Source organism: Mastigoproctus giganteus, chromosome 14, assembly GCF_048544385.1.
Source record: "Mastigoproctus giganteus isolate SK-2022 chromosome 14, ASM4854438v1, whole genome shotgun sequence".
NCBI classification, from domain to species: Eukaryota; Metazoa; Arthropoda; class Arachnida; order Uropygi; family Thelyphonidae; genus Mastigoproctus; species Mastigoproctus giganteus.
In genome coordinates this window covers 5,630,829-5,656,134 of record NC_143588.1, presented here as the reverse complement: position 1 = coordinate 5,656,134, position 25,306 = coordinate 5,630,829, and the positions used below count along the sequence as shown (strand labels likewise).

The 25,306-nt window shown below is 39.5% G+C and overlaps 1 protein-coding gene across 1 annotated transcript in view; it reads left to right on the top strand.

The window, feature by feature from the left end:
* Positions 1-25,306, top strand: part of LOC150074956 (uncharacterized) — a 735,724-nt gene that overhangs the window by 303,815 nt on the left and 406,603 nt on the right. The window contains exon 10 of the mRNA XM_090389002.1: positions 10,187-10,277. Within this exon, the coding sequence (XP_090245128.1) occupies positions 10,187-10,277 (91 nt within the window). The remainder of the gene's footprint in view (positions 1-10,186; positions 10,278-25,306) is intronic.

The window sequence follows — 25,306 nt, the reverse complement described above, 5'->3', positions numbered from 1 at the left end:
CTTTAATATAACTAGATAGATCTCATCCACCTCGGGTGTCTTTTTTTATGGCGCCTCCGTAGCCAGGTGGGAAGGAGCAGTAGTGCGTGGCACACGCTTCTTGATTAGACCGGGGTTCGAGCCCGTCACCACCAAATACGGAGGATGCGGAAAGGTCAGGGAATGACCACTGCATATCCTGGAGCAGTATGGCCCTATTTGCCAATGCTCTTAAAAACCAAATAACAAATATAACAAACATCTTTTATGTTTATCTTCAACAATTTCTCCTCCACTTTCCTCTCAGTTATTACAAAATCATCTAGCTCACTGCCAGAGCTAGATGATTTTGTTTAACCTCTAGCTAGATGAGCTAGAGGTTTAACTCACCTCTGGCATTCCCCTCCCTGAATAACTGCTCATGGAGGAATGTAGATGCAAAATACTCATTTAGTTTGTTAGCCACTTGAGCAGGATCATCAACAGTTGAACCATCAATATCCAGTAGAACAATCTGATTCATCCCTTTCCTTTTAGAGTTTACATAGGTAAAGAACTCTTTGTTGTTTTTCTTTGCATCCTTTTCCAAAGATTTCTCATAATCTGCCTTTGCCTGCCTAATCTCCTTTGTGACTTGGTTATAGACCAGCTTATATCTATCATAGGCTCCCATGTCACCCATTAATTTATATGCATCCCATGCATTTTTCTTCTCTGCCATAAGTCTTATTAGTCCATCTGACATCCATTTAGGCCTAAACCTTGAACAATATTTCTTAGTTGGTTTTCCAAGATTAATTCTTTGAATGCCTCCCATTTTGAATTTGCTGTTGGTAACGTCATCAGTTGGTCCCACCATATAGAATTTAAATACTGTCTCAGACCACCGTAGTCACCTTTACGAAAGCAAAAACCCTTCCCTTTACCTCTTTGAGTAAATCCTACTTCAGCACACTGTGATCACTACCACCTAGTGGTTCCTTTATCTGCAGATTCTTAATGCATGAAGAATCACTACTGATAATCAGATCAAGAGTATTACTCCCTCTAGTTGCCTCAGAAACATGCTGATGTAGAAAACAATCATCCAGTAAATTCACAAAAGCCTTGCTAGTGTGTGTGTGACCAACCCATAAATTCCAGTCAATTGCTGGGAAATTAAAATCCCCCATTATGAGACTCCCTGATTTACTGGCCCAATCTATTTCTCTGTACAGTTTCTTATTATATTCATCAGAGTCATTAAGCCTATAACACACTCCTATTCTGAATTTTGATCTCCCAATGCTTATGTCACACCAAACTCACTTGACACTGCACTGTCCAGTGTTGTCGACTGGCTTCACTTCCTTGAATTTTATGTGTTTCTTAACTAATAGCATAACCCCTCCTCCCTTCCTATCCTGTTTATCCTTCCTGTACACATTGTGCTCCCCAAATTCCAGTTCTGCATTCCTTATATCTGTGAGACACCACATCTCTGATATCCCAACAATCCCTGCCTTTGATGTTTTGAGCAGTACCTCAAATTCATCAAATTTATTTACCAAACTCCTAGCATTGGTGTACATGCACCTGTTCCTATTCTTAGCTACCCTGGCACAACCCATGTGTTCACTTATACTGCAATGACTCCCAGCAGTCTCTGAAATACACTGCATCAAGTTTTCCAGACTGCTGCTCATTCCAATAGAAGCAGTGCAAGAATCACTTTCACCTCTGCGAATGGCTATTGTTAATCTATTAGTCCTTGTATCCCCCCAAGCTAGCAGTTTTCTGATCCACCTAACACTGCCTCGATAGCATCAGCAAATATTCTTGCACCCTTTCTATTTAAGTGTATCCCATCCTTGTAGAAGCAGGGATGGGATCCCTGTACTCCTGTTAAGAAGTACAGACCAGGTTGAAAAAAATTCTACCCCTTGATCCTTTCACAATCTTTCCAAGGCTGAATTGATCGACAAAGTTCTCATCATATACTCCCTACTATCGTATCTGGGCAGAATTGCAGACACTTTCAAATTCAACCCTAATTCACAGCTTTTTTTCAACAGCTACCTGTACTTGTTAAGTCCGTTCACCAGTCTCCTACTCTTAATGTCATTAGTGCCAATGTGTAAAACAGTATCACCTTTTGTGCCCTTAAAAGGTGATATTCACTCTACAACATCATCAACCTTTGCCCCTGGCAGACATACCCTGGTTCTGTTCCACCTAACTTTTTACATACCATGTTTCCTGTTTCTCTGACAATAGAGGCATCAACAACTACTACTAGTAGCTCCAAGGCCCAAAAAAAAAAGCAAAGGCAATCTCAATCAATGTGAAGATCATGCTTATTATATTTTTTTTGAATAACAGGTTATTTGCTTATTATGAAGTCTTGCTTGGTAAAACAAAGAACCAAAAATATTACAAAACAATCCTATGGAAATTGTGTGATGCTGTTCGGAGAAAACATCTGAAAAAGTTGGCTTCAGGAAAACATTTGTGTTGTGACAATGAGTCTGTGCATTTTGTGTTTCCATTCAAGAATTTCTTGCAAAGCGTCATATTATTGTAGTTCTCCCATTCATCATGCTTATTGGATTTTACCCCTTATTTATATATTTTTTTTGTTTGAAAGGCAGAAATTATTCAGATCTCAACATAGGGAATATTAGCAAATCCAAAGGAAGTCTATGTGGAATGCTTTCAGAAACTGCAGATGCTTTGGAATCCATTTAGAGTGGAAAGGAAAGTGTTTTACGATTCAAATGCCTGGTAAACTTCATTATATCCAAAATATTAGTTCAGTCCCAGAACTTTTTTTTTGATTGTACCTCATATCTGATTCTGATCTTGTATGAGATCTGAGTTCTGTAATTTATTTAGGTATTAATATAGAGTTTGGATGTTTTTACATTAAAAACAGTAATATCTATCTCCTTTTCAACCAACAGATTAGAGTTAAATTATAAGGATTTAAGCATATGCTTTTTCATAAACTTTTTTTTTTTCATTTTTTTCCTTCGCCAAAAAACTTAAGCCTTTCTTCATAAGAGCAACCCTTTGTTCCATTCACTAATATTGTTGCCTTTCTCTCTGCACTCGCTCCCGCAGCTCTACATCCTTCCTAAAATGAGGCCTCCAGACCTGTCTAGAGTACTCAAGGTGTGGCCTGACCATTACCTTATACAAGAGGATAATCACCTCCTTATCCCAGCTAGAAACATTCCTGTATATCATTGTCAAGACACCATGAGCTACTATTGCAGACCATCTTCACTGCTCAGAAAATTTCATATCTGCCTGCACAATTACCCCCAGGTCCTTTTCATTCTCTACCGCTGTCAGTGTAGTACCACACAGTTGATACGTTACTCTGAGGTTACTGCTGCCCATATGCAGTATTTTACATTTGTCAATGTTAAACTTAATTTGCCACCTCTCAGCTCATCTGCTCAACTTTTCTAGATCCTGTTGCAGCAGTGTACTGTTATTAATGTCATTAATAACAGTATCTTCGTATCATCTGCAAACTTGGACATTAAGCCTGATATACCATCATCAGTATCATTAATTTATACAGAAAACAACAATGGACTAAACACTAAACCCTGAGGGCCTCCACTAATAACATTAATCCATGAAGAGCAGTGTCCATTGATTACCACTCTCTGTCTTCTCCCACTTAACCATCTCTTTATCCATAACAGCAGCAGTTTGCCTCCAAAGCCACACTGCTCCAATTTGTGCAGCAGTCTTCCATGTGTATCTAAAGTCTTTCTAAGATCCAAATATATGATATCAAAGTTATTCCCTGCATCCAGTTTATTTGCAACCGCATCACAGTATCCAATCAAATTGGTCAGACAAGACTTCCCCTTAACAAAACCATGCTGTGTCCGAGCTATAACTGAAGTCTTGTCTAGATGATCCTGCAGTACTTCTTTAACTGGTACCTCCATTAATTTACCTGGAATAGAAGTTATACTAACAGGTCTGTAATTATTTGTGTCGCCCTTAGATCCTTCTTTGTGAACTGGGGTCACATTTTCACATCTCCAGTTCATGGGTACCTCCTCTGAGTCCAGGGATGCTCTCATAATTATGGCTAAGAGTTTGCTTACTTCCTTTGCTGCCTCTTTTAATATAACTGGATAGCTCCCATCCACCCCAGGCTACTTTCTTTTGTTTATCTTCAACAATTTCTCCTCCACTTTTCTCTAAGTTATTAGAAAATCATCTAGCTCACTGCCAGAATTTTCTTCACCTCTAGCATTCCCCTCCCTGAATAACTCCTTATGTGTGAATGTAGTTGCAAAATATTCATTTAGTTTGTTAGCTACCTGAGCAGGATCATCAACAGTTGAACCATCGATATCAAGTGGCCCAATCTGATTCATCCCCTTCCTTCTAGAGTTTACATAAGTAAAAAACTCTTTGCTGTTTTTCTTTGCATACTTTGCCAAATATTTCTCGTTATCTGCCTTCTCCTGCTCTAACTTCCTTTGTAACTTGGTTACAGACCAGCTTATATCTATCATAGGTTTCTGTGTCATATGTTAATTTATATGTATCCCATGCATTTTTCTTCTCTGCCAGATGTCTTTTATGAGTTTACATAAGTAAAGAACTCTGCTTGCTGTTTTTCTCTGCATCCTTTGCCAAAGATTTCTTATAATCTGCAGTTGCTTGCCTAACCTCCTTTGTGACTTTGTTACAGAACAGCTTATATCTATCATAGGCTTCCGTGTCTGCCATGCATTTTTCTTCTGTGCCACATGTCTCGTTAGTTCATCTGACATCCATTTAGGCCTAAATCTTGAACAATATTTCTTAGTTGTTATGTAATGACGAGTAGCTTCCAAGATAAGTTCTTTGAATGCTTCCCATTTTGAATTTGCTGTTGGTAACATCATCAGTTGGTCTCACCGTATAGAATTTAAATATTGTCTCAGACCACCATAGTCAACTTTATGAAAGAAAAAGTCTTCCCATTACCCCTGATGGTTGGTTACATCTTTGTGTAAATGCCACTTCAGCACACTGTGATCACTGCCACCTAGTGTTTCCTTTATCTGCAGATTCTTAATGCATGAAGAATCACTACTGAAAATCAGATCAAGAGTATTACTCCCTCTAGTTGCCTCCCAAACATGCTACTCTAGAAAACAATCATTGAATAAATCAACAAAAGCCTTGCTAGTGTGTAAGTGACCAACCCACAACTTCCAGTCAATCTCTGGGAAATTAAAATCCCCCATTATAAGACTCTCTGATTTACTGTCCAACTCTCTTTCCTTGTACAGTTGTTTATTATACTCATCAGAGTCAATAGGCCAAACTGTCGAGTCAGTTTGGTGTGACATAAGCACTAGTACTCTCAAATTTGATTTCCTAGTGTTTATGTCACACCTAACTGACTCGACACTGCACTGTCCAGCTACATCAAATGGCTGTACTTCCTTAGATTTTATGTTTCTTAACTAATAGCAATTTGCTAATTGCTAAATTGAAACACTAAGTAAATGTAATTCTCATAGTTTCAAAAAAAAAAAAATAAATAATTATATACATTTTATAAAGGAGTGGTAATAAAGAATATTTATTGTAGAAATTATAAAATTAATAATATGATAAAATATAAACAGAGAGAATACCTTAAGTTTTCATGTTCTTTATTGATTAATTCAATATTTATTTATTTTTAATCACAATAAATTTTTATTTTAAGAAATGATTAATTTTGTAAATTTTACTTTTATAAACTTTAAAATACTACATATATTAAAGAACTTTTTTTCTATTTTTTATTAAAATTACTATTTTTTTTTAATAAAAAGTGTGTGTGTGTGTGTGTGTGTGTGTGTGTGTGTGTGTGTGTGTGTGTGTGTGTGTGTGTGTGTGTGTGTGTGTGTGTGTGTGTTTTGAAGTGATTATTTCATTTTACTCTCAAAAATTGATTTTCTATGTTGCTGCTTGGTAGATAATGATGGTTTTATGGCATATTAGAGTCTCAGCCCCATTGTGCCAGTGATTTCATGGAGCAAGTTACTTGTGGCACAGATATAGTATAGGCTGAAAATTATGGAGTAACTCTTCTCCCTCTGCATGCGATTGACTAACCAAAGACCCACTTTAAGAGGCCTTTAAGAATTCCCAAATCTCCAGTGAGATGTGAACCTAGATCCCTCTTAACATTTGCCTTTCTTGTTTGTGCATTATGGACATTTTTCCTAAATTAAAATTTAATAATATAGTTTTTCATGATCACTTTTTGAAAGGAGTAAAAGGATTCAGAAAAAAAAAAAAAATGAAAATGAAAACATTAAAGGATAACATGATTATATTTTTATTTCAGTATTATTGGATGATATTGTTTTATCATTGTTTGATAATGTACCTAAATATCAGCATCTTCTTCCAATGGAATTTTATCAAGCAACAATGGCAAGGTGCATTATCTTTATCTCTCAGTACCATTCTGATTACCAATGGATCAGGAATTCATACTCGCCGTAAACATTTATATCAAAGAAAACAAGTGAAGAATGATTTTTTTTTTATATGGTCCTTATAGTTAACAGGAGAAGCAGTATTCAGTATTAAAAATGCCATTTATAATTGGGCTGTAAGTTGAAATAAATAAATTTATTTATTCTTTATTGATTTAGATGAAATAAATTATGAAGCATATTAAAATGCATTTCAATATAGCTCAATGGCAAAAAGATATTAATTTGGGGGGGATGTAAGAATGAACGGAAAAGATGCACTAAATGTCCTACTGTGACAGAAGAAGAAATAGCAACAGTAATTGAAAAAGAAAAATCTATATCTGAAACAGAAAGAGTTGATTAAGAAGACAGTAAAGGAAAGGTTAAAATACAGAAGTTGCCCTGATATTCATTTTAAATTTGCAAAGGCAAATTTTGAAGAATTCAATGATATTTTTATGCCTAAGAAAAATAAAGAGGGATACTTAAAAAAAAAAAAAAAAAAAAAAAAAACGGACCCGGAATTTTACTCCAGAGAATATTTTCAATTTCTTAAAAAAAGGCAATATGATTTTGAAGGACCCACCTACATCTGATTAAATTTCTAATTATTAATGTTTACTTAATTTTAATGTACATTATAATTTATTATTTAAAAATTTATATTTATTCATGTTCTATTTGTTATGAATACATTATATTCAATTTTGTTTTGAATATAAACATTTTCATAAAACTTTCTTTTCCTTTTTATCATATTTGTATCATGTTACTATTTAAATTAACATATATTGCTGGATGAATTGTGAATAGATTTGCTTGTTTAAATTCCAATTTGAATTTATTCCATATTTTGGCTTGTTAGAAGATACTGGTCAGTAATTGTGCCAATGAGTACATAATGCAAAATCATGTTTCTGAAGCATATACCATAGTTCTTTAGAATTAGCATTAGCATTAGTAGAGGCATATGATGCAAGAAAGCAAGCTTATTCAGCATCAGCCAAAAAAAAAAAAAAAAAAAAAAAAAACCCACTCCCATTTCACCCCTCCGTTCGTTCGAAATACCTGTCCAGTTGAGCTTTAAATTTGTTTAGGCTATCAACTTCAACAACAAGTGATGGAAGTCGGTTCCACCAACCAACCACCCACTGGCCAAAGGCAAATTTCCGCACATCTATCCGACATCCGTCCTTCCTCAAATTGAATTTATGCCCTCTGAGGTGATTATTCTGAGCAAGATGAAGAATCCCATTGAGCATGCTCAAACCATTCAAAGCCTTATACACCTCTATCAGATCACCTCGCCGGTGCCTAGTCTCCAGACTCTGTAATTTGCAAAACTTAAGCCTTTCTTCGTAAGAGCAACCCTTTGTTCCATTTACTAATCTTGTTGCCCTTCTCTGTACCCGTTCCAGCAGCTCTACATCCTTCTTGAAATGAGGCCTCCAGACCTGTATACAGTACTCAAGATGTGGCCTAACCATTGCCTTATACAAGGGAATAATCACCTCCTTATCCCTGCTAGAAAAATTCCTGTATATCATTGACAAGACACCATGAGCTACTCTTGCAGCTCGTCTGCACTGCTCAGAGAACTTCATATCTGCCTGCACAATTACCCCCAGGTCCTTTTCATTCTCCACAATTGTCAGTGTAGTAGCGCAGAGTTGATACGTTGCTCTGGGGTTACTGTATCCCATATGTAGTACTTTACATTTGTCAATGTTAAACTTCATTTGCCACCTCTCAGCCCATCTGTTCAACCTTTCCAGATCCTGTTGCAGCAGCATAGCGTCAGTAGTGTCCTTAACGACCCTGCCAACCTTTGTATCATCTGCAAACTTGGACATTAAACTTGATATCCCATCATCAATATCATTCATAAACACCGAAAACAACAACGGACCCAACACTGAACCTTGAGGAACTCCACTAATAACATTAGTCCACGTTGAGCAGTGTCCATTGATTACCACTCTCTGTCTTCTGCCACTCAACCATCCCCTTATCCATAGCAGCAATTTGCCTCCAATGCCACACTGCTCCAATTTGTGCAGCAGTCTTCCATGTGCAACAGTATCGAAAGCCTTTCTAAGATCCAAATATATAATATCAAAGTTATTCCCTGCATCCAGTTCTTTTGTGACTACATCATAGTATCCAATCAAATTGGTCAGGCAAGACCTGCCCTTAACAAAACCATGCTGCGTCTGAGCTATAACGGAATTCTTGTCTAGATGATCCTGCAGTGCTTCTTTAACCAGTGCCTCCATTAATTTACCTGGAACAGAAGTTAAACTAACAGATCTATAATTACTTGTGTCAGCCTTTGATCCTCCTTTGTGAATTGGGGTTACATTTGCACATCTCCACTCTATGGGTACCCCCCCTGAGTCCAAAGAAGCTCTCATAATTATGGCTAGGGGTTTGCATACTTCCTTTGCTGCCTCCTTTAATATAACTGGATAGATCCCATCCACCCCAGGTGCCTTTTTTATGTTTATCCTCAACAATCTCTCCTCCACTTTCCTCTCAGTTATTACAAAATCATCCAGCTCACTGCCAATGTTTACTTTACCTACATCATTCTCCTTCCTGAATAACTCCTCATGCGTGAATGTAGATGCAAAATACTCGTTTAGATTGTTAGCCACCTGAGCAGGATCCTCAACTGTTGAACCATCAATATCCAGTGGACCAATCTGATTCATCCCTTTCCTTCTCAAGTTCAAGTATGTAAAGAACTCTTTTCTGTTTTTCTTTGCATCCTTTGCCAATGATTTTTCGTAGTCTGCCTTTGCCTGCCTAATCTCCTTTGTGACTTGGTTACAGACCAACTTATATCTATCATAGGCTTCCATGTCACCCATTTATTTGTATGTATCCCATGCATTTTTCTTCTCTGCCACATGTCTCATTAGTTCACTGACAACCATTTAGGCCTAAACCTTGAACAATATTTCTTAGTTGGTATGTAAAGCCTGGTAGCCTCCAAGATTAGTTCCTTGAATGCTTCCCATTTTGAGTTTGCTGTTGGTAACATCATCAGTTGGTCCCACTGCACAGAATTTAAATACTGTCTCAGACCATCATAGTCTCCTTTACGAAAACAAAAACCCTTCCCTTTACCTCTGATGGTAGTTACCTCCTTGAGTAAATCCCACTTCAACACACTGTGATCACTGCCACCTAGTGGTTCATTTATCTGCAGGTTCTTAATGCATGAAGAATCACTACTGATAATCAGATCAAGAGTATTGCTCCCTCTTGTTGCCTCACGAACATGCTGATGTAGAAAACAATCATCCAATAAATCCACAAAAGCCTTGCTAGTGTGTGAGTGACCAATCCACAAATTCCAGTCAATATCTGGGAAATTAAAATCCCCCATTATAAGACTCTCTGATTTACTGGCCCACTCTATTTCCCTGTACAATATCTTATTATACTCATCAGAGTCATTAGGCCTATAACACACTCCTACTCTCAATTTTGATTTCCCTAAACCTTATCCAAATATGTTTCAAAAAGAACAAAATATTAGCTCCTTTGTTGCTCCTTTTGAATGGCTCAACATTGTTATTGATATTTTAAACTAATATTCTAATATTCTTCATAAACAAAATCCAAAAAAATTTTAGCAAACACTTCTAAAAATGAGATGTAATATTTGTAAAGTCATTTCTGTATTTTATTTTTTGACCTTAATATCTTCTTTGTAGAAATCAGAGAAATATAAATCACCATCAAGGAAAACATTTCAGTGTTCACATAAGCACCAAAGTTGGGAATTTTTAGATGAGGAAACTAAAGGTGAGTACTGTGTGTGTGTGTGTGTGTGTGTGTGTGTGTGTGTGTGTGTGTGTGTGTGTGTGTGTGTGTGTGTGTGTGTGTGTGTGTGAGTAAGTATAATGAAAGTATTCTGTAAGAATAAATTTAGTTTAACTAAGAACAGAGCAACTAGGTATATGTACATTCGCTCAGAGCTGTGCTTTAAAGAAAAAAAAATAATCAACCATTTTTTAATTTAAACATAATAGTTTATCAATTATTGACAGAATATGTTGAATGGCTTCTTTTCAATCAATGTACTCTAACTGAAATATCATAATTTATAATTTTACCTGAAATATCATAATTTATAATATTACCTGAAATATCAAATTTTAATTTTGTAGTACTGTATCTTTAGAAACTACAAAAGAGATAAGCAAATCTGTAGCCATAATTATGAGAATATCCTTGGGTTCGTGACTTGGCTTTAGCCGATGGGTAGTTAATTGTTTAAACAAACTTCCATCTAGTGCCATGGAAGTGAGCAGAGTTAGTAACAGTAAGAACAGGTTCATGTATACTAATTCTGGGAGCATAGTAAATGAATTTGATGAATTTGGAGTACTGATTCAGTCATCAGTTTTTTTTTGTTTTTTTTTGTTAGTTGTTGGTTCATTGGCTTCTGTGGCCATAATGCACCTCCCAAGGTTTTTTCACTACTCTGATCCATGCTTGAGGTGGGATTCGAACCCGTCACCTTTGGGTTGCCAGGCAGACACTTTACCCACCCGACTAGCCCGGTCGACTCAGTCATCAGATGCAGATATTGGAGAAATGGTGTCACTCAGACATAAGAGATACAGAATTTGAATGTGGAGAGTACAGTGCATAAAAAAGGACAGGATGTGGGGGAAGGTGTTATGCTCTTAGTTAAGAAGCATGTTAAATCTAATACAGTGCATCCAGTTGACATGGTTGGCTAGTGCAATATTGAGTCAGATATGCTGAGTCAGTTATGTTGAGTCAGTGTGACATAAGCAGTAGGAAAGTGTAAAGTATTTGATGTCTAATGGCACCAGGGGTTTCCGCCATCTCCGTGTTGTATGCATTGTAAGTGTAGCACAGAGGTCTGTGAAAGCCAGAGATTTACAAAATGTATATGGGCAGTGTCCTGTTGTGTAATGTCATGGTACATTGTATCGCTGACCATTTAGCCACTGGGCCCAGGGCCGTGCGGTAGATTTTCTCAGTATGATGCAAGTCTTCGAAATGCCGCCCCTATTTTGATTTCGCTGCTTATGCCGCCTGATGCGGCCACCCCTCTGTATCATAGCATGGCATGGCCCTGACTGGGCCCCTAGTGGGATCCCCCCAGCCCACACTTGCCCCATGGAGGCAGGTCAGGGTACCCAGTAGATTTATATTCAACACTCTGGCAGGCCCTGCCACCTAGTTTCTGTAGATTTCAGTGACCTATAAAAAAAAAAAAAAATGCATGGGACATTGCTTTACTAGAACTACGCCAAAAGGGTTAAAAGATTGATTTGAATTTTGATATTGAGTTAAATTTGGACTGAAGGCTGATGTACACAGTTGCAAAAGTTAGTGGATGGGAAGGTTGAAGACTGGAGGGGATAGGCAAACGTATGGGGACAATAGGGAAGATGTTCCCAGGTTGAGCAATGTGTATGACCCACCAGGGAGAGAGAGGATGGGGTAGCAGGGGTCAAGGCAACATGTCTCGCCCCCTGCCAGGGAGGAGAGTTAAAGTGAGCCGGGCTAGGGTGCTCTGCTCATGCAGCCATCTGTCCTTTGCTCAGTTCTTTTGTCAGTCTTCATGATGTGGTTGATGCGTGTTCAGGTCACATCGTCTTCTGTACAGGTTTTTGGCAAACTTTGAGAAGGCTATATATTCCTAACTTCCATCGAGGAGGTGTTGTTCTCTATCTCTGGGCAAGAAGGTGATCCGGGTAATGAGCTGAGAGCAGAGGTCATCATAGAGCTGGCAATCATACATAAGGTGGTGCCAGCTCTCCAACTCTCCACAGCAGCAGGTTGGGTCGTCTGTAATGCCCAGCGCTGTGAGTTTGGCCTTAAAGGCACCATGTCCCGTTAACAGCTAGGTTGAGTAGAGTCCCGGCTCAAACCATGTTGGTGCCATTGAGTATAGTTTGTCGACATTTGAGAAGAATTGTCTGGTTATCACTCTTTGGAGAGTTCTCCCCTCTGGTCTGCTAGATCTGTATAAGATGAGTGGTGAGTCTCTTTTTTCTCTGTCGAGCAGTTGGCAGTAGGGTTCATGTCAAAGCCAATGAAGGAGCAGGCAATCCCTTTGGAGAGTTCATTAAGGACTCCATGTCTAGCCATCTTGAGGTCTAATGGTAGAGATCCAGCCAGCACCTGCGGCACTTGGGTACTCACTGTGCTGCAGGCCCGGGTTATGGTGAGCAGCATATCTCTGTGAATGGAATCGAGAATTCTGCAGTTTACAGCCATGGTTACCTTGATGTACCCTGCTCCTGAAGCATACGTGGCTATCAGCATGAAGGTAGCTCTGGAGTAAGTTTATAGGCTAATGACTGTGAGGACTATAAAAAAACAACTATACAGAGAAAGACAGTGAGCTAGTAAATCAGAATGTCTTGTAATGGAGGATTTTAACTTTCCAGACGTTGACTGGAACTTGTGGGTTGTGCACTGTTTTTTACAGTAGCATGTTATAGAGACAACAAGAAGAAGCAGTACTCTTCATCTAATTATCACTGGCAAATAATCTTCATTATTATTTTTATTATTATTATTAGCCATGTAGTGCAAGGAAGCTTGAGGCTTATGCTGCACCAGCCAAAAAAAAATTTCTGAGTTACACCTAAAAGAGAGCGAGAGAGGAATCATCAAGAAAGAGAAGAATGATGATATCCAGCTCAGGACCCTGGGTATGCCAAGCCCATACTCATCAGATGTGAGACCGTGGGGGGGGGTCATTAAGAATCTGAAAGTAGACCCACTGGGTAGTGGTGATCACAGTGTACTCATGTGCTATTTACTTAAAGACAAAAATACAGTCTAGAGTAAGAGGAAGAGCTTTTGTTTTTGTAAAGGTGACTACATTGGTCTCAGACACATTTTAAATTCTATATGATGGGCCCATCTGATCAGAGAAAATTCTAAATGGGAAGCAATCAGTGAATAAATCATAGAAGCTACTAAGAGAACAGTATTTCTTAGTTTTCATAAAACCTAAGAAATACTGCTCCAGGCTTAGATATAATGGATATCTGATGAACTGATGAGACTTGTGGCAAAGAAAAATGCATGAGATGCATAGAAATTATCAAGTGATTCAGAAGCTTATGATAGATAAAAACTAGTCTGTAATCAAGACACAAAGAAGGTTAGGCAAACTAAGGCAGATTACGAGAAGTAGTAGTGGAAAATAAATTAAGAAAGCAAGCTTACAGCTTATATGGCATCAGAAAAAAAAAAAAAAAACCACATGCTTCCCATATCCATACCCTCCAAAAATTTCTCTAGTTCTTGAATTTATTCAAACTATACACTTCCACAACAACAGATGGAAGTATGTTCCAACAATCAACCACCCACTGGCTGAGGCAAACTTCCACACGTCATCCTGAAACCAACTGAAATTTATTCCTCAAATTAAATTTATGCTCTGTCAGGTGTGTAGTCTCAGCAACAAGAGGAAGAATGCCATTTATATTCAGCTTACTGACTCCATTCAAGGGTTTAAATATCTTTTTTTTTTCCCTTCACCATTCTAGTTGCCTTACTCTGCACCCATTCAAGCAGATCTACATTCTTCATAAAGTGAGGCCTACAGGCCTGTATACAATTCTCAAGATGTGGCCTAAACATGACCTTGTACAAATGGATAATCACCTCCTTATCCCTGCTAGAAAAGTTTGTGTGTATCATTGAAAATGATATACACAAACTCTATGTTACCAGGCAGTACTAGGTGGTAGATGACTCTCATCAATCGGTGCAATACCACCACTTTGCTTATTGGAAGCTTGAAGTGGTGGAACCCATGTTTAGTCTCTAGAGCTAAGTTCCGGTCAATCCTTCCCTATCTCTTCCATCATGCAGTATGATTGATGACTTATGAACATCGTGGCGAGATCCAATATTCCTTACATTTCGAGGGTACAGCTCTAAAACGGTGTTCGCAGGCCAGCCGCTAGTTAGTACACTGGACTGAACCTATTGGTAACTCTCTAAGAGGCTTCCTGATCAGCTAGTGTATAACCTGCGAGGTGATTTGATTGATGTGTATAAGGCTTTGAATGGGGTTGAGCACGCTGAACTCTGATGGGATTCTTCCGCATGCTCAGATTACAAATCTGATGGGGCATAAATTCAAAATGAGGAAAGACTGTTGTAGAATAGCATTAGTAGAGGCATATGATGCAAAAAAGCAAGCTTATGCAGCATCAGACAAAAAAAAAAAAAAAAAAAATCTCCAATTTCACTCCTCCGTGCGTTCCAGATACCTGTCCAGCTCAGCCTTAAATTTATTTAGGCTATGAACTTCCACAACAAAGGATGGAAGTCTGTTCCACCAACCAACTACCCACTGGCTAAATGGATGTAAAAAGATGTGTGGAAATTTGCCTTTAGCCAGTGGTTGATTAATTGGTGGAACAAACTTCCATCTGTCATTGTGGAAGTTGATAGCTTAAATAAATTCAAGGAGGAACTGGACAAACGTTTAGAGGGAATGGTTGCATGAAATTGTTTTTTTTTTTTTTTTTTTTGGCTGATGCTACATAATCTCATATGAATGCTTTCTTGCATTATATGCTTCTAGTACTAATACAATGCCAACGAAACAGAACTTTTTTTTTATAATTTGACACCTGACAATACATTTAAATTCAAAGGGGGAAAATGTGTTGGTTGAAAAAAATCAAAGGCTCGCTTGACGATGGTCTTATGCACAAATATGGCTGGAACTAATAAAAAAAACTGTTTGTTATCGGAAAATCATTAAAACCTTGGTGTTTCAAAAACATAAGGAAACTTCCTGTGGATTACACTGCAAACAAGAAAGCTTGGATGACTTCGGATATTTTTCGTCAATTCATAAATGATTGGAATAAGGAGCTATTCAAAAAGAAGAATAATATTTTATTGTTAGTTGATAACTGTCCTGCATATCCCCAGATTCAAAATTTGTCCACCATTAAGGTGTTTCTGGTGTTTCTGCCTCCCAATACGACATTAATTTTATAACTAATGGACATTTTCAAGAGTTTGATCAAGAGTTTGAAAGGATTTTATAAAAGATTTCTAGTTCTACATCTGATCAGTCAAAGGAACAGAAACTTATCGAGTCGATATCGGATGCTATAAATTTATTGTATGTGCGTGGAACAATGTTACTTCGACAACCATGTCGAATTGCTTCAAGAAATCGAAATTAAATTCAAATGAAATTTCAAGTTTAGATGAAGAAGATGGAAATGAAGAAAACAACTTACCATTATCTGAATGGTTATTACATAACAACGTTGTAGGTTTTAATACAGATAACATCAATGAATCTGTATGAGTAAATGACAACTTTTCACTAGTGGTCTTCTTACAGGGAGTGATATTGTAGATGCTGTGCTCAACAAAGACGATAACATCAATGGAAATTCAGAAATTTTTTTTTTTCGCTGGTGCAGCATAAGCCTCAGGCTTCCTTGCACCATATAGCTAATAATAATAATAATAATAATAACAGACCAGGTAGCCAGGATAATACATCAGAATAATAATAATGAGGAAATACCAGTTGACCAAAGAAAGTGTAACATACTATAAGTATGAACCACAGGAAGTACAAGAGACCCAAATCCACAAACTGTACTGGGACCCCGCCATAATAACAGATAAGACCATCCCGCACAACAGACCCATCATAACCCTTGTGCACAAGATGGAAAAGGCTACCTACCTCATTGCCATAGTGGCCCAACACTAGCAATGTCCAGAAAACCCATGAGGAAAACAGTAGGAAGTACACGAACCTGAGACATGAGGTCAAGGAGATGTGGCATATGCAAGAAGTATCAACCATCCCAATCACTGTGTGAACACCGGTATGGTGCCAAAGACTCTACATAGCAGCCTTGCAGGAATAGGTCTCTCAGAGAACACCTACAAGGAACTCTAGAAAGTCGCAATCCTTGAACACCTATAGGATAGTCAGAGATTTCTTCAACCAACAGTAACACCACACATTACATCCACACTGTGTACTTGGTAGCAGTACCGTCACAGAATGGAATCCCCCAATCAGGGAAAAATAATATGAGCAAAATTAATAATAATAAAAAAAGGGGCATGATGGCTCAGTGGTTATGACACTGGACTACCAGCCTGATGAACCTAGGTTTGATTTTGGTGGACTCGAACACGGCTCCACGCTGGGAGACCAGTATAATAATAGTAATAAATTAGAATAATAATAATAAATAAATTCATAGTAATAAAAAATTAATAAATAAACATCGTGAAAGTTGCTCCAAGGGACCTACTTAACCCAAGGTCAGAGTGGTGGCTAAATCAGATTGTGGCACCATCTGGCATCACTACGGAGAACTACCACTGGACATAAGCCGAAGCTAAACAGGTCCACCTCCATAGATGGATGATGTCGCAGAGAAATATTAATCATACTGCATCAAGTGTGGCACAGGATAAAATCACTGGCGTTCAGGCCTTAGGCAGTGGGGGGGGGATTCGAGAAATCAGACACGGTCTCCCGAGGAAGACAGTGGAGTGAGTGGCACTATCCCCCATATGGCTACCACAAGAGAAGGGCAAGACCATCCAGCCCCACCAACTGGAAGTGCTTCCTGCGCAACTGTGCTAGTGACCACCCAGGAAGGGAGAAAATGCCAACGCATGAAGTGCAGCATCGAAATGAATATGTACATCAATCAAGCATACTACAAGGCGCCTCCATAGCCAGGTTGGCAGGAGCGGCAGTGCGTAGCACGAGCTTCTTGATTAGACCGGGGTTCGAGCCCATGACCACCAAATACGGAGGATGCGGAAAGGCCAGGGAATGACCACTGCATATCCCCGGAGCAATATGGCCTTAGTTGCTAATGCTCTTAACAACCAAAATACAATAACAACAAGAAGCATACTACGAAATAATGAAACTGGAGACTGATATGACAACTTACAAGGCAAGACTAGATACCAAGTGGCTGGAATAATTCCCGGATATTCAGGTCACCAAACAGCGAATAGCGGACCAGAGAAGGACCATCATCACGAAGAACCTGATAGCTCCTGCAATCTTGAAAAAATCAAGCAGGACATGAGCAATCAACTACAAAGGATAAAGAATACGGAACCATTGGAGGAAGAACATACTACCACCAAACCAGAAGGGGAGGAGGAGGAGCAGCAAGAAGAAATACAACCCACAGCAGCTGAAGTGGAAAGAAATGAGGTCATGATATCCAGAATAGAAAATGAGTGGAAGAAGGTCCTAACAGAATTCAAAGGAATGGATCCCACAAAGACTCGCTTGATACAGAAACAGAGGCCAAATAGAACCTTGTGGAGAGTCACAGACCACCTCAATTGGCACATAATACCGCATTACCTTGACAGCAATGGTGCAATGCTGGAGGCCATCTACACAGCTGTGTATTGTGCTGCGGTAGCAGCCATGAGGATTAATGGAAGAGAAGAGAGAGACCAGCAGCAGAACAACCGAAAACAGAAGAAACCACCAGCTTGGGAAATAGAATTAAGAGTCAAGATAGGCCAATTGATCCAGTACCAATGGAGCAATAGGAGTAAGAAATTAATTGGAAAAGTGAAGAGCATCCTCAAGAGAGAGAGAGAGACAGTGTCCACAGCAGACATGAGAAAAAAAATCAGAGAATAGGAGAGAATTTGGCACATTGAAGCAGAACCTCCTTGCACTCAGCAAGAGATTATGCCGATACAAAGAGAGCTCCCAGAGGAAAATAAACAACCAAATCTTCAATGAGGACCAAAAAGTCTTCTTGAGAAGGAATCTGCAGGAATCTTGGAGAAGACGGGAAAGAAGGGAATGCACCACCTGAGAAGAAGACGACTGAGGAGTTCTGGGAAAACATATGGAGCAGGGAAATGAGACATAACAGCCGAGTCACCTGGATTGAACTAGAATGCAAGAAAACCAAGGACGTACAAGAAATGAGAGGGTGGGAGATTCAGGAAGAAGTAAAACAGACGATCAGGAACTCTCACAACTGGTGAACTCCAGGAATAGATAACGTCCACAACTACTGGTACAAGAAGCTCACTTGCCCACACAAGCACCTGGCAGAGCAGTTCACCCAAATGATAAGGCACCCAGAAACAATCCAGAAGTTTCTCGCTCAAGGAATCACATATCTGAAGCCTAAAGACAAAGATACAAGAAACCTGGCAAAATACAGTAATACCCCGAAGTTACGCGATAGGTGGGTCCGACGAAAATCGCGTAAGTCGAATTCGCGTAAGTCGGGGTACAACTTTGCATATAAATACATATAAATTTTGCTTAATTGGGACCAAGGACTAACAAAAACACTAGTTTAAAAGAAAAATATTAATAAAATTGCAGTTCTTTATACATATTAATACAAAATATGTATTAAAAAAAACAAATGACTTACGTTAAAAAGTTATTTCGATGTCGATGGCTTCATAAAATCTAACAAATTCGTCTGACGACACAGCGCGTTCTTTTTTTCACGCAGAATTTCTTCGTAGCAAGCTAATAATTTTTTTTATTCCTTGCTTTGTAGCTATAACGCGTTCTTCGTTGGAGTCTATGTTTTCTAAAATTTTTAAGCCCTTTACAATTGAGCCCTTTTCAATTTTCAACCTGTCAAGTTTGCAATTGTCATGTGCTTTTCGCCGTTGCTTCATTTAGGTCTGTAGCACGTGCAATATCACATGGTCTTTCATTTCGCTCAAAGCGTTTCACAATTTCATATTTTTTCTCTATCGACAGAGGCGGACTGGCCATAAGCCTTACCGGGGAAACCCCGGTGGGCCAGTGTGATTTTGGACATAAACCATAGTATGAGGCCACTATAAATTTTCCCGGGTAAGAATTTTTGACCCAGTCTGCCTCTGTTTATCGATAATTGCTTTTCTTTTTCTCTCTGAATCTGCAGTGTCTTCACCAGGACGCTTCCTTTTCACACCTTTTAATTAAGTATTTTACTAATTTTTAGGGAATAAAGCACAATTACAAAACGAGGAGGCACGCTTGATACGCATAAACAAAGCTGCGCGCATGTAGCAACTGAATAAACAACACCATAAAGGCAGAAATATGCTATTAACACCTCACATTTCTAGGGGTTACTACCATAAAACAATAAAAATCCATTTGGTTTCTGCTAGTGAAATCTGTTATAAACTGGTAGTAAACTCGATCTAATTGCATTTGCGATTATACCGATAGCTGGAATTGTGTTGGTTTTTACGTTATTATGGTGAAATGTGTTTCCCCTTCACTGATATAAAAAACATAAAAGCAGCAAAGTTGAATTTTGTTCATCTTTCGCTCTCATTCTCCGCCGTCGCACCGTATATCGATAACAAATGAAAAACGACCTTGAAGATAGTGGGCGGCAGCGTTGCCAAACGAAAAAAATCAAGAACCGCGTAACTCCGAGTTCGCGTAAGTCGGGGTAGCGTAAGTCGGGGTATTACTGTATAGGCCAATCACCTGCCTCCCAACAATGTGCAAGATCTGACCAGCTGCATAACCAGGAAGATATCAGACCACTTGGAGAGCCAGAACATAATGGCCAAACAGCAGAAAGGATGCAAGCAGCTGAGCAAATGATGCAAGGAGCAATTAAACATAGATGCCGCGGTTATGGATCAGGCCTACAAGAGGCGCTGAACATCTACAAAATCAATCTGATAGTGACCAACTTCCTAGGAGAAATGATGGCGAAATGGAGTACCACCATTAAGGTTGAAATCATCACAACCAGGCCTATTCCCATCAGGAGAGGAATCTTTCAGGGAGATGCCATGAGCCCATTGTGGTTCAGTCTAGCACTTAATCAGCTATCCACCATGCCCAACAGTAGCCAGTACGGATATAGCCTCAAAGAAGGAAGGAAGAACCTGTACACCCTCACCCACCTGATGTACATGGATGACATCAAGCTCTACGCGGGAACCAAGAAGCACCTCGAGCAACTACTACTCCAGATCACCGAAGAATTCAATAATGATAATAGGATGAAATTTGATCTAGACAAATGCAAGACCCACTGATTGCACCAGGGAAAATTAGTCAACTAAAACTACCAGCTGCAGACTGGTAAAGAGATTGAAACCATGGCAGAGGCCTACAAATACTTGGGGATGATGCAGGCTCATCAGTTACAGCACAAGGAAATTAAGGCCTTCCTGACCGAAAAATACCATCAGAGACTCAGAAGCCTGCTGAAAGCTTTTCTTGGCACAATATAACCGTAGTCGTTTTTGCGCCAATAAAATCAAAATCAATCAAACCTGCTGAAAGCAAAGCTGAACGGAGGGAACACAGTCAAAGCCATAAACACCTATGCTGTCCTAATGTTAACATACTCCTTTGGGGTCATAGATTGGTCTGACACTGAGCTGGAGGATATCATGAGAAAGACAAGGACAGCAATGACCAAAAGCCGTCAACACCACCCGAAATCTGCCGTGGAGAGACTGACAATTGCCTGGAAAGAATGAGAAGGGGACTGATGGACCTCATTGAGCAACAGAAGACAGCGATTGCTAACCTGAAGGATTACTTCCAGAAACACACAGCAGCACTGCACCAGGCCATAAGGAAGGTAGACAAATGGTATACTTTACCCCCAGGTGCTCACATCTAGTGAGTATGGGCTTGGCACACCCAGGGTCCTGAGCTGGATATCATCATTCTTCTCTTTCTTGGTGATTCCCTTCTACTTCTCTCTCTCTCTCTCTCTCTCTCTCACTCAGGGTAACTCGGGAATTTTTTTTTTTTTTTTGGCTGGTGCAGCATAAGCCTCAGGCTTCCTTGCACTATATGGCTAGTAGTAATAATAATAGTAATAATACCCCACTCAACCTAAGCGAGGAGTGTCCTCCCAACCAGGAGGTACAAATGAAGCTAGAAAGATGGGCAGAGAAGACACTCCATGGCAGACACTATAATGATCTCCATCTAGTTCACATAGATAAAATTGCTTCCAATGCATGGCTCACGAGCGGGTCATTCTTCCCCGAGACTGGCGGATTCATGTTTGCCATCCAAGACCAGGTAATCAACACCAGGAACTATAGAAAATACATTGCCAAGGAGTCCGGAGTGTTCGATGGCACATGTCGATAATGCCACCTGGTCTCAGAAATGATCCAACACATCACCACGGGATGCAAGGTGATCACCCAGACTGGGTACACTCATAGACATGACCAGGTAGCCAGGATAGTACATCAGAAGCTAGCAAGGAAATACCAGTTGATCAAAGAAAGTGTAACATGCTACAAGTACAAACTTCAGGCAGTACTAGAGACCTCAACCCACAAGCTGTACTGGGATCGTGCCATAATAACGGATAGGACAATCCTGCACAACTGACCGTACATAACCCTTGTGGACAAGAAGGAAAAAACTACTTATCTGATTGATATAGCAGTACCCAACACTTGCAACTTGCAGAAAACCCATGGGGAAAAATCAGGAAGTACATGAACCTAAGACAGGAGATCAAAGAGATGTGGCATATGCAACAAGCAAAGACCATTCCGATCATCATGTCAACCACAGGTATGGTGCCAAAGACTCTACATAACAGCCTAGCAGCAATAGGTCTCCCAGCAAACACCTACAAGGAACTCCAGAACATTGCAATCCTGAAAACCTGTAGATAGTCAGAGAGTTCCTTGACCAACAGTAACACCAGACATAACAACAACCACCCTGTGACTTGGTAGCAATACCCATCATGAGGTGGAATCCCAATCAGGGAGAAATAATATAAGGACAATAATAATAATAATACATAGCACTGTCTTAGAAATCTGTTAGCTTAGTATGGTATTATCAATTAATCAGTAAAACTTAATCTTATTAAATTTCATTGTTAATTAAATTGTACTTAAACAGAATCATTACCTAGACTAGAGCAGCAAAGGAATGGGCACAAAGTAACGGGAGTGCTGTGGCTTGGGGGAGAACTGAAGGGGGCGATTCTCCAACGCATCACAGTCTAAAAAATGTGCGAAATTTGAAATGGTTACAGACTTATCTAGAACATTACATGATCTAGCTGAGGAGGATGTCTTTGCATGTTCTAGGTGCAGAGAGTGTGAAGAAATTAGTCGTCAAATCAGTGTTGTGATGGGCATCTATGAGAGTTTGAGGTGTAGGGTAGATGTCCTCGAAGAAATTAATATGAGGGGTGTATCAAGCTCTCAGCTGCTCAGCTCAACACCAGAACTCACTTCTCTGCATCAGGCAACACAGCAGTGATCTCCAAGGCAGAATGTGCTGGTCCAACAGGAGCTAATTAAGCTAGCTATAGGTGACTCTATTGTCAAGGAGATGTAGAATATAGTTTGTAAAAAGGATAGGTGGAACAGAACCAGGTATGTCTACTAGGGGCAAAAGTTGATGACATTATAGAGCAGATATCATCTTTTAAGGACACAAAGGGTGATATTGATGTACATGTTGGCACTAATGACCTGAAGGGCAAGAGATCTGCAGATTTTTTTTTTGGCACTAATGACTGTTTACAGGTCAATATTGAAAAAAAAAAGTCGCAAGTTAGGGTTAAATCTCATCATATACCCCCTCCCAGACATGATAGGAGCGGGTATATGATGAGAGCCTTAATCAATTTGACCATGCAGAGATTGTGCAAGGCTCATGGGGTAGAATTTTTTTCACCGTATTCTGTGCTTTCCTATACTAGAGACTGCTTCTAATGGAGTCGGATACACTTAAATAGAAAGAGTGCAAGAATATTTGCTGATGCTATCGAGGCAGTGTTAGGTGAGTCAGAAAACTGCTAGACTGGGGGGATTCACAGACTAAAAGATCAACAGTAGCTGTAGGCAGAGGCAAATGTGATTCTTGCACTGCTTCTATTGGAAAGAGCAGCAGCCTAGACAGCAAGTTGCTAGGGATTTCAAGAACTGCTGGGAGTCAGCAGGGAACATATAAATACCGTATTTCCCCATGTATAAGACGCTCCCATGTATAAGACGTACCTTAATTTTGGGGCCCGAAATTTGAAAAAAAAAAAAAAAATGTATTACATAAAGTTATTGAACTCAAGTTTTATTCATCATAAAATTCATACAATTCCTCATCACTGTCAAAATTCCCATCCATTAGCTTGTCCTCATCTGTGTCTGATGACGAATCACTGTCTTCATATATTGCCTCATCCTCAGTTCCATCTATGACATTTGAAATGCCACACTTCTTAAATGGCTTGACAACGATCTCAATCTTGATATTATCCCAGGATCTTTTCACCCAGGTTGAAACTTCTCCTATAGTTGGTTTCTTCACTCTTCCTGCTGGTGTCAAATTGTCCCCAGAAGACTTCATCCATTGGTTCCATTCGTCTCTTATGGCAGCTTTGAAGGGTTTGTTAACGCTGACATCAAGTGGTTGGAGCTGGGATGTCAAGCCTCCAGGTATGATGGCAAGTTTTGTTTTTTGCTCTGCAGCAATCTTCTTTGTGTTTTTTGTTATGTGTGCCCTGAACTGATCAAGCACCAATAGGGCAGGTTTCCGTAAGAGCCCATCTGGTCTCCTGCTCCAAACTTTCTCAAGCCAGATCTTCATCCCATCCTGATCCATCCAACCCTTGTCATGAACGTGGACAGTCACTCCTCGGGGAATGTCTTCTTTTGGCATTGTTTTGCGTTTGAAAATCAGCATAGGAGGCAGCTTGGTTCCATCGGCACAACAAGCTAGAACAACTGTATAATGGCTCTTTTCATGTCCACTTGTCTTCACAGTTACAGTTTTCACCCCCTTCTTATCAACAGTTCTGTTACTTGGGACATCAAATTGAAGGGGGGACTTTGTCTATATTTTCAATCTGTCCCAGCTCAAACTGATGTGTCTTCCGACATTGAATGACAAAACAATGAAATTCAAGGACCTTCTGCTCATAGCTTTCAGGCATCTTTTGGGCAAGTCTGGTACGTGCATGCATGCTTAGTCCATTCTGTTTCATGAACCTGAAGCACCAATTGTGTCCTCCTTTGAAATCAGTAACTTCTTTTTCATCAGCAATTCTTGCCTCATGCTGAACCATCTTTGTGGAAACAGGAATTCCAGTTGCCCTTTGCTCTTCAATCCATATCTTCAATTCCCTCTCTAAATCAGGCCATTTTGCTGACTTGCCTCTCATGGCCTTCTTCTGCCGTGGGGTTTTTAGTAGGGGTTTCTTCTTCCCGTAGCCAGTCTCGGATTGTTTTCTCAGTTGGAGGAGGACCAAACTTATGTTCAGCAGCACGATTTCCATTCACTTTTGCAAACTGGATCACATTTAACTTGAATTCAGCACTGTACGAAAATCTTTTCTGAGTCATTTCTGGACAGAACGTGGCAAAACATAACCTAATATACCAGTAACAAGTGCGAAACAATGAGCGCAAAGACAACAAGCGCGAAAAAGCGGGAAATGCAAGTAAAAAAATCTACAACCGTTGTATAAAACGCACCCAGTTTTTAGACCCCAAATTTTTCGAAAAAAGGTGCGTCTTATACATGGGGAAAATACGGTACATGGGCTCTGTGTAAGTTAATTAAGAGTAAGAAGTGTATGTACACCAATGCTAGAAGTATAGTAAATAAATTTGAAGGGCTGGTCAAGTCATCAGAGCCATCATGTCACAGATATATGTAGTGCAGAATTGGAATTTGGGGAGTACAATGTGTACAGAAAGATAGACAAGGTAGAAAGGGAGGAGGAGGAGGAGTTATGCTGTTAGCTATGAAACACATGAAATCTAAGGAAGTGCATCCAGTTGATATTGGTGGA